The sequence below is a fragment of the Lutzomyia longipalpis genome, chromosome 2 (assembly GCF_024334085.1).
Source record: "Lutzomyia longipalpis isolate SR_M1_2022 chromosome 2, ASM2433408v1".
In the NCBI taxonomy this organism is placed as follows: Eukaryota; Metazoa; Arthropoda; class Insecta; order Diptera; family Psychodidae; genus Lutzomyia; species Lutzomyia longipalpis.
The window spans coordinates 29248469-29258779 of NC_074708.1; the positions used below are offsets into that span (position 1 = coordinate 29248469).

Below are 10311 nucleotides of genomic sequence, written 5' to 3' on the forward strand. Positions count from 1 at the left end.
GTTTTCATATAGAAGGGCCCATTTTTCAGACCAACACTCCAAAAGATTTTTTTTGTATTATGCTGTCGCCTCATCTGAAATTGGCAGATGTTTTCATCCGAAGCAGCATTATGTTGCACGGTGTATTGGAAAGTGAAAGAAAAACGGCGGCTGCCATCTCAAGTTGCACCATAATCAAGCGATCAATTATATAGGAAAAAATAAAGAAGAAAAAGAATATTCTCTCTTCGATAATCATCCAGACAGGAGGAAGAGGTACTCCAATTTCAAAGTGAATCACATACTGTGGAATTATTTTAATTAATGTCGAAGATCCCACTTGAGCGCATGTTCTGAGTGAGGGTATAAACATCTCACATTGAGAACAATCATCTTTCGAGACACAGAAGATGAATAAATATTTATGCTTTCGCGGCCTGATAATTTATTAGAGAGAGAAAAAACTTTATTTTCTGCTATAAATCCGCAGTGCGAGACGCATAACAATTAAATTCTTATATATCTATTTGGCGGTCTTTTGAGAGGAAAAACTTTTATTAATATTTTTTTTTAATATGGATATGGATCACCTTGTAAAGTCATCAAGGAGATATATCAAAAGGAAAATATCACATTTTCTCTTTTTTATCTCTCTTTTCAATCACATTAAAGAGTTATGATTTGAACTTTGATTCATGAATTATAATTTATTTTGATTTCTAAAGCTCTCCCATTTGACGCATCTTTTGGGTTAATTGTGGAGGCAATGTTGAAAGTACAAATAGTAAGGTATTTTATGAGGCAAAGATGAAATCCATTGAGGAATGCTAAGAAGTTGAAGAAGTAAAGTTCGATTATTGAATAAAGATAAAGCGGGCTACCTTTGTTCACGAACTTTTCTCTTGAGTAAATTCGTTATCTGTTTGTCTGACACACTCAATTCCTCCGAAAAATGCATATTTCAAACAATTCAATAATGTTCCATTCAATTTATGCAAACACAAATTTTTATAGAAATACATGAAGACGAATATTTTTGGTAAAATTCTGTTTGAAAACATTGCGTGATCCAATCCATCCCTTAAGTTATGATTAAGCTGTAAAAAAGAACTTAACAGAATGTCGTTTTAGAATAATTCCTGAAGTTGATGTATGCAAATGACTTTTTTTACACTATTTAATAATACGTTTATTCAAAGTGTTTCATCTTGAATAACGAGGTGCTTCTTGAGTACTCTGTGTACATTTTATGAATTTAAATAAAATTCTCCCCATCTGTTCTACTTGTCGTGGATAATTACATACTTGTTACAAATTTTCCTAAATGGGCGTTACACTGATTGTGAGCAGCTTCCCTCCATTGCGCGTGTTTTAAATGAAACTCTAAATAAAAAAAATTAATAGTGTTTATGATCTTCTTGTACTCATCGTGATTCATTTGGTAGGAATTTGAAAATAATTTTTTACATTGAACTTATGAAATTTGAGGAGTTTTTTTTTACTTGTAAAATTAACCCCTTGAAAATGTTTCTGAAATCATGTGAAAACATGGGAATAAATGAATAAAACTAAATTGTTTTTTAAGCAAGATTAATTAAAATTCACAACAAAATGTTTGTATTGTTTATTTCTCCATTTCGCATAAAACGCAATTGAATGGGGATCCCATACTCTCTCTCTATTAGGTCAAAGATGTCCATTAGTTTTTTTACCCTTCGCTCATTTCAATTCACATCACGTATCCTCTTTTTGAATGAATAATCTGTATAAGAGTGCAGAGGTTAATAAAATTTTATTTTGTTTTTTTAATATTTGAAATTCTAATTCGCAATCGATCGAAATATATTTAAATTCTAAATTTATTCCTCTCCACGGGGGAGAGAGGTGAGCAGACCTATATATGGAGCTATTAATTTAAAATGCTCGAGGAAAAATAATATTTTTTTTGCATTACTCCAATACTTCAATTATCCGAATCATTAGATAGTTTCATTTGCATTCAATAAATTCTTCTGTGAGTAGTTGCAAAAGTAAATTCACTGTAAAGCCCCCGTGAATTGGTAATTGTGAGAAACACGTGGAAATTACATGCGATTTTGATAAAAGAAAATAATAAAACTTCTGCACATGTCGATAATTTTTGCGCTCTAGCAGATGAACGAAAATTGAGAGTGTTTCAAATAAATATTTTATTTCATCCAAAGCTTCACCTCAACTTTCCATTTTCATTTACGTGCTCAATGGCCCAGATATACCTTCCAATAGACGCAAAATGCATAACATTTTAATAATTCCTATCAAGAGGGGGCTAAAATTAAAATTCTCTCGCGCCAAATGGCAGATGTTGAGTTCCGTAAAAAATTACAAAAATTAATTTTTAAGGGGAATGTACTACCTGCAATTTACTTATTGTATTACCATTGAATATATTAATACGCACTGACTTTAAATCACTTAATAATACAGTTTTTGAATTATTTCAGCACGGTATGTGTGTTTAAATGTCGAAAGTAGAGCACAGAGTGTAATTTAGGTTGCAATTTAATTCAAATTTTAGATTCCCATTGAGAAAAGTGGATGGAATTTGGTAAAGAATGTAATTCAAATGTTTTTATTCCAACATGTATACCTCCACGAAAAGTTTTATATCGAAAAGAAAAAAAAAAACAATTTAGAAAATAATATAATTTATTTAAAATAAAATAAAAAGGGATTTTCTCAAACTATCTCGTAATATGTTGTACATAACCCCTATTTCTGAAAAACATGAAACAATAAATAAATAATTTTCCTTTTTAATTTAAAAACTAAATAATCCTAAATCCTTGGCAGTTTTTCCATCTTTATTAGGAACTAAATATGCATTTCGCATTTCATTCTTTATCCTTGGTTGAATGACTAATTGAATAAATAATTTTAGCTCCCTCGTATCTTCTGCAGTTGATGGATCTTTAGCCAGATGATGCAACATATTGTTTCCTTCAGTATCCTGAATTTTGAGTAGTGCAATCAGGTCATCTTCAGTAAATAGCGTGCTACAGGACATGAAAAATTCCGCATTTGCTTTATGAAAAGGTGTTCTTCCTGCTAGGTCCTGGTCCAGAAGTATTTCAGAGAGATCCTTTTGGGGTAGTTTTATTTTCTTTTTCCACAACACAGTATCCGTTACGCAGTGAAAATAGTTTTTCCCTTCGTAATTTTTCACTTTTAGATATTCTATCAATTCTTCTATAGACAAGGTTTTCGCGAGGTATTCGAGAAAGTCATTGTTGTTGTTTTTCGCAGCAATATGAAGCAGGTTGTCTCCTTCCTCATTGACTTGCTTCAAGCAGTAAATGTAGTAGTTTTTCCGTTCTCCAAAGCTCCTTATGTATTCTGAGAGCTTTGTTAATTTGTCAAATAAAATATCAATAAGAGGATGTTGTAGTCCAATGTAAAAGTAGTTGCAAGCAAAAGGATAGAGGAGATTTAGCTGCTTTTCTTGGAGTTCCTTAATGATTTCTACGGCGATCTTCTCAGTCATGGCATCGTAGGTTTCTTCATCAACTACATTATTCCGCATTGAACAATATAGATTATCAAATAAACTGATATTCTTTCGGTAGGCATTTGGATTTTGTGAAGGTACAATGAGATTAAAAAAATCATCTCGTGGTAACGTCTTGTATAGGTATTCTAGGTAGTTTAGCGGCAATTCCGTTGCATCGTGATCAGTGTGAAAATACTCAATTGCAGATTTGCCATTAAATTTGGGACTCGCAGCTAAGTCAGTAATCACCCCCATAGGAAGATGATCCAAGAAAGGCGTCATTATCAGTTTATCTTCACTCGTCCAGCAGTAGTAGATCAGGGACTTTCCTTCAAAATCCACCCTCTCCCAGTGATTTTCCATGAAAATTTTAATACACATTCCAATGAATTTCGAACAATCTTCTATGCTATAGGCACGAATACTGAATGGATTAACAGTCTCGTCAATGTTAAAGTATGTTCGTGATAATTTTCTAAAAAACGCCATTAGAATTTTCTTCTCAAAGAAATATTCAAGGAGATCTCTGAGAAAATTTGAAGATTCATCCAAATAGAGGGCTAAGTAATTCATGAAAACTGTATCTTGTGTATCAAATTGATTTATATCTGCATACTTTGTCATTATTTTGCCCCTTACGTCGTGCACAATGGTATTTCTTCGATTCTCAAATACCGCAAAGTGAACATCCTTGCTGTAGTTGGTGTTTTTTCTAAATAAATTTGACATATTCATGAGGTTCGTTTGAGTTTCTGTCCTGTATTGATCCCCAAAATCCTTATAAATTTTTTCAAAGGACTCACCGTCGGTTTGAACCCCTCTACTGATAAGGAGATTTTGAAAATCAGTATGAAAATATTTTTTATCCGTAAAGTTTTTGGATACTAGGACAGAAAGGAGGTTATTGATAGCTGAAGTTTCGCATTCTCCTTCCAAGAAATTCAGCAGGAAATCTATGTGCTTTTGAGTCATTTGTTTATAGGCTTGAAATTGGTACACAAGAAAATCTACAAACTGCTCAGAACTTAATTTTCCTTTAATATACTTCACAAAGATTGCAAAATCCTGTTCATTGGTACTTTTCCGACTAAAGTACAGACTTCGAAAGATTTTGCAGTAACCTTCAAGGGTATCAGCATTGAATTCAAGGATACCCTTCTGGGCTTTATCAAGTATCGAGAGATAGGCAAATTGTGAGATTTGTTCTTTCCAATGATCATTGATGTACTTCATTAAGTTGAAATTCTGTTTCATGATCTGCCCACAAATTGCTTCTCCCACAAAGTATTCAGCAAAAGTCCGGTGAATGAATCGAAATTCATGGTATTGTTTGATCTGTGAAGAACCCACAGAATCATCTGAGAGACTTCTTGTTATTCTTGTAACGAATCCACGAGCCATTACTTCAATCTCCGTAAATTCAATGAAATTATGAGGAATCACTTTCTCCATCCCTACTTCCCTGATTGCAATAAATGAGTAAATTTCCTTTGTCCTTTTCAGTTCAAGATTCCTTTTACCTGCAACGGTATTCTTGGTTGCATCTATTCGTTCTTTGGCGTAGTAACTGTCAAAGGACATCTCGAAGATATCGTCGTAAATCTTGAAAATTGTTAAATTTTTCAGGTTTTCCGCATAATTGACTGACTTTTTGCATATATCGATGATCATACGTAGAAGAATTGGGGTTCCAATAAATTTTTCATCAAACACCTCAGAAGATATTGCTTGATTAATCCTTGTAATTGTGCTGTCTACATCATCGTCAGGATACTTCAGTTTTATGTACGTCCTCATGAAGATGTTCCTCTGAAATTCTTTGAATAAGTGCATTTGAGCGAATGAAAAGCTTCCAAGCCTTTTCAAGTCTTCCTCACAGTGACTTCTCGTTGTTATATAAATTCTTACATTCAGTTCTCTTAATTTTGAGATCACAGTTTGAACAATTTCGCTATATTGAGGGTAGATTTCGTCGTAGCCATCAAAGAAAATTGCAATAGGAGAGCTTTTTTCTTCTTTCAAAAAGATTCTTAGCAAAATCTTGCAAAATTCTAGATTTTCCTGATTATTCACGAGGATTCTTAGAATAAAGTCTTCAGTACTCCAATGATCAAAGCTCTGGTGTTCACTGAAGATCTTTGTTAGATCGCTGAGAAAAATAACTCCAACCCAGAAATTCGGGAATTCAGTTTTCAAATTATTTGCTAACTTAACAGTCGTCAAAGTTTTCCCCATTCCAGGATCACCTACAATAACAACATTGGAATAGTCCTTCAAAAGCTCCTGATCATTTAAATCGTTTTTGGGATCAACTGAAAAATATCTCATGATGTAGAATTCAGCTTTCTTCGTGAATTCCGTCCCAATAGTAACTTTACTTCTGTTTGCAAATTCTTCAGCTAAATTATCAAAAAAGCTCATTGCAAGTTCAGTGTTGTTGTGGATAAGAGAATAAATTCGGCACAGTGCAACGGAAGATCCTTGAAAATTAATTTTCTTCCTCAAGAATGATTTCTTCGTCTCAACGTCGAATTCTTCAAATTTAGGCTTACTCATTACAATTTTTGAATCATTGTTCTTCTCAATGCAACAACCTTTCGATACAATGAAAATTATATTTTCATATTGCAATAAATGTTGGAAGTTAATTTTGAAATCAACGTAAATAATAATTTTCGATTTAGGCAATTTGAAACAGTTCTCGTATGATTTAGTCAGAAGAGATAGCTGCAGAAGGAAAACTTTGACTTCTGACGACTTAAGTGCGTCGTAAACCTTAAGAACTGATAACTTTTCACTTCCATCACACTCGATTATTTTCTTCCCCTCCAGCTTATTACGAAAATCCTCAATAATTTCCTTATCAAATTTCGCGTGAAATTTCACTGATTGAATGAATGTTTCCGTCATTCGTGTTAATTCAACTTCTTGAATTGATAATTCAATGAGTTTTGCAAAATTCGTCTCGTTGACGAATTTTCGTTTATTGTTGATGGGTTTTATGAAATCATTTAGGTTTTGTCTCAAAAAACGCGGCATGAGATCGGAGTAATTGTTAGCAAAGATGCTCTTTACGAATTTATCACACAACCCTTCGAGATCTTCATAATTTGGAACGTTAGATAGGATAACGATCTTATCTAGCAGAAATGATGCTTCTAGCTGATGTAGTTTTGATTTATCCTTACTCTCTTCATTGATTGCATCGATAATATGTTGCATTTCATTATTAAAAGCTAGGCCAAATTTTATTACAACTGATTTATCTTCGAGGAATTTCTTAAACACATCATTGAATCCTTCGCAATTTTCAACGATCGATTCAACTTTACCCCTCGCAACGGAATTATTTGTTATTATTACATACCGATGAATGTGATCCTTGTAGTATTCTAAGCTCTTTTGCACCTTTTGAGACATTAGAGCCTCAACAAACTGTCTCAAATTGTACTTCTTCCAGTATTTCTTTAAACCTCCATCCTGAGTTGGGGAGAAGAAATTATTGAGAAAAACTTTATTTCTCTCTGTATTATGCTTTGCCTGGATGAAGAAAGCAAACTTTTGCCCATTGTACGTACAATCAATAATGATATCATCGAGCTTATCGATCTCCTTCACTTCAAATCCCAATCTATAGCTCTCACAGCCCAAATGATAGATTTGAAGGCACAAATAGAACATAATTTCAGCTTGGAATTTAAATCCATGATCAGCTGTTTCTCCAGAAAAATGCTCAGCATCCAACGATGGCTTTGTTATATCTTTCTTGGTACTCATCTTCTCTGTTTACACGTTCTCCTCTAGAATACACGCAAAAAAACGTATGTAAAAAAGCCACTCGAAGCTCTCCACGCAGATTATCACAAAACTCACACTTCACAAAACTTTCGCGTTCAGCTGTTGAGTATATCTCAAATACGAATGATTTTCTTCGTGAAAAAATGTCATCCAGCAGCGTGGGTTGGCAGAGTAGAGTGCGCGTTCTTATCAGTTTCTCTGCAATATTTCTTAACTTGCGCGAATGATTATGGGGTTATCTTGGAGTCCTATACACACCCCTATTTGAGCTTTTTTTTTGCACACAACACACTTTTCTCGGGAATGTATGAGAGTGGAGGGATAAGATAAAAATTTGAGTACAAACGAAAACCACATTCCAAACACAAATTAACTATTTCAGCTTTGTATAATAGATTTTAGATTGGTGTGTGTTTGACGCAATATACATAATATATACATATTATGCGAAGACTAATAATGTGGCGTTGTGTATGGATTCGCGGTTCTTTATGCCTTGAACATTTTGCTGAATCAAATATAAGAGCGTGGATTGAATTTGTGACAAATTAAATTGGAGAAGAGCGAGATTTTTTAAGTAAGGCACATTAGACAAAGAAAAGCTTAGCCAAAGCTCTTAAAAGCTGTATTATATATGTTTTTTTTTATTAATTTCATATAGCTTCATAAAAAAAGAATAAATAGAGAACTATTATTTAATGGATTTGTGCTGAGATTGTTTAAAAGTTGGAGGAAAATGTGCTTTATTCGTTACTATTTAAATTATGTTTGAGTCAAATGACTCAAAATTATTTATAAAAAAAAAATGTAAAACTTTCAAGAAATCATATAAAGGGCCTTAAAAAAATATCTTGTGGACTCTAATTAGTTTTTCAGGATAACGGACCTTATTCAGCGACCAAGAAACCTTTGAAATCTTTGAATTTTGTACTGAAATTTAAAATTTCTAGCGAATATCAAAAGTTTCTTGGCGCTGAATAAGGCCCAACATTATTATTATATTATTTTTATGATTTAAGATTTTAATTTTCACCTTACTGTGGCAAGAGTGCATTCGATATTATCGATTAATTGCCCGGGAGCAATATATAAGAAGGTAGGAGAATTTGTCGCGAGTATCTACTCCACGAGGCAATGTTAATTTAATCATCCACTAATTATAGTGGCTCCCCTTTTATTGCAGCATACAACTTATGCTGTGAAAGAGATGAGCATAAATGGTACCCCCTTTGGGTGGAAGAAATTTGTATAAAGATATAATTATCTCGCTGATCTCCCACTGAGTGATATTTTGGTTCGAAGAATAAATAAAAGTGATTATATTTATTCATGCACGACTGAATTGGAAATTAAGTGAGTAAACCCCGTGTGTGTGCTGTGCAGAGGGTTCCATATTGTCCGTGTGCCGTCAAGTAAAGAGCTATATACTTACGGTTCCGGTGTGATAAATCGACATCCACACACAGCAAAATGGGATATTTTATATTACGGAGAAAAGAAGTTTTATAAAAATGTACACAAACAACAACACTCCAATCCAATAAACATTTTTCGTTTCGCTTGGTGTTGGGTGAAAATATCTTACCTGCAGATATACTCAGCGTTAGTAATGGTCCCACAACTTTAAGGGAGTAAGCGTCGTCTCTTTGTCCGGCAGCAAATATCCCACCTGCAGATATACTCAGCGTTAGTAATGGTCCCACAACTTTAAGGGAGTAAGCGTCGTCTCTTTGTCCGGCAGCAAATATCCCACCTGCAGATATACTCAGCGTTAGTAATGGTCCCACAACTTTAAGGGAGTAAGCGTCGTCTCTTTGTCCGGCAGCAAATATCCCACCTGCAGATATACTCAGCGTTAGTAATGGTCCCACAACTTTAAGGGAGTAAGCGTCGTCTCTTTGTCCGGCAGCAAATATCCCACCTGCAGATATACGCAGAGTTAATAAATGTCTCCGGTTTGGAGGAACAAAAAAATTTTTTCTTCCGGCCTCGTGGGGAATTTCACTGCGCCACAATAAGCATGAATTTTCACGTATTGAGCACTTTGATTGAATGTTTGCCACTTCTATAATTAATAGCACACGTGTGGCAAGGAAATACTTAAGCAATTTTAGCAGCGGACTGTATAAAAATATAAAATTAAATGCCAATTTGCACACACAACGTTTTTTATTCTTTCCCAACCATTTTGACAGTTCTCTTTATCTCTCTCATTCCGCCACGTCATCCCAAACTTTTTTATAGCAAAAAAGTTTGGGAGTCGTGCGCCGATATTTGTCATGCGGCGTGAACATTTCTCCCCCTTCATTGCCACACGTGAAGGGATCGAAGTTTACATTTTTTTCTTCAAATATTTTTTAAAATTAGTTCAATTTAGTTTTTTATATAAAATAATTATAAGATAAATAATAATTATACCCTTATTGATTTTTCCCATAATTCAAAATTCAAGACCCTTTCTGATTAAGATTTACCTTCACCAAAGAAATTTTACTTAATAAATTTTAAATGCAAAGAAGACTTACGATTTTTTTTCCAATAAATTCCCTTTAACCCCATACGAGTATCTTCGGAATAGGGTGCGCGACCGTACCCTCTAGAGTTTCCGTCGACCCAACAAACTGACCTTGCAGTAGATCGCTCCCCCATCAACCCTTCCGTGATACATGTCTTGGTCTTCTTATGGGTAATTAATTGTTGGTTTGATTTGCCTACACCTTTTACGTCCTCACGAACACTATAGGATAATTCCAATATACATAAAATGAATTGTGAGCAACTTAAAGCGATTTGATGTGATCTTCCTGTATGAGCTTTGTGAATTCTCCTTGCGGGAACTTGTGGTATTTCACTTGAGATTCCTCATGCGTTCCAACGGATCTTCGACTCAGTCTCAGGGGTTGTCCTTCGCTTCCAACGATTGTGTGTTACTCAGATCTCCTACCATTGTCGTGATCATTGGTGTTCCTCGGTTGATCTCTTCCAATGAATCCTCAAGACGATTT

At 34.2% G+C, this 10311-nt stretch overlaps 1 protein-coding gene across 5 annotated transcripts; it reads right to left on the reverse strand.

Moving 5' to 3' along the window:
• Positions 1–1375: 1375 nt before the first annotated feature.
• LOC129791446 (uncharacterized) lies at positions 1376–7677 on the reverse strand. Of its 5 annotated transcripts, XM_055829628.1 has the most exons (4): positions 7382–7528; positions 7087–7308; positions 6876–6988; positions 2650–5325 (listed from the first exon to the last, which is right to left on the reverse strand). In XM_055829628.1, exon 4 carries the CDS (start codon positions 5303–5305, stop codon positions 2780–2782), a length of 2526 nt encoding a protein of 841 aa, XP_055685603.1. In that variant the 5' UTR covers positions 5306–5325; positions 6876–6988; positions 7087–7308; positions 7382–7528; the 3' UTR covers positions 2650–2779. The 5 variants fall into 5 exon arrangements, with proteins under 5 accessions (XP_055685604.1, XP_055685603.1, XP_055685601.1 ...); XM_055829629.1 differs by lacking the exon at positions 2650–5325 and adding an exon at positions 1376–1741 and having other exon boundaries at positions 6876–7308; positions 7382–7677; XM_055829626.1 differs by having other exon boundaries at positions 2650–6988.
• Positions 7678–10311: the final 2634 nt, after the last annotated feature.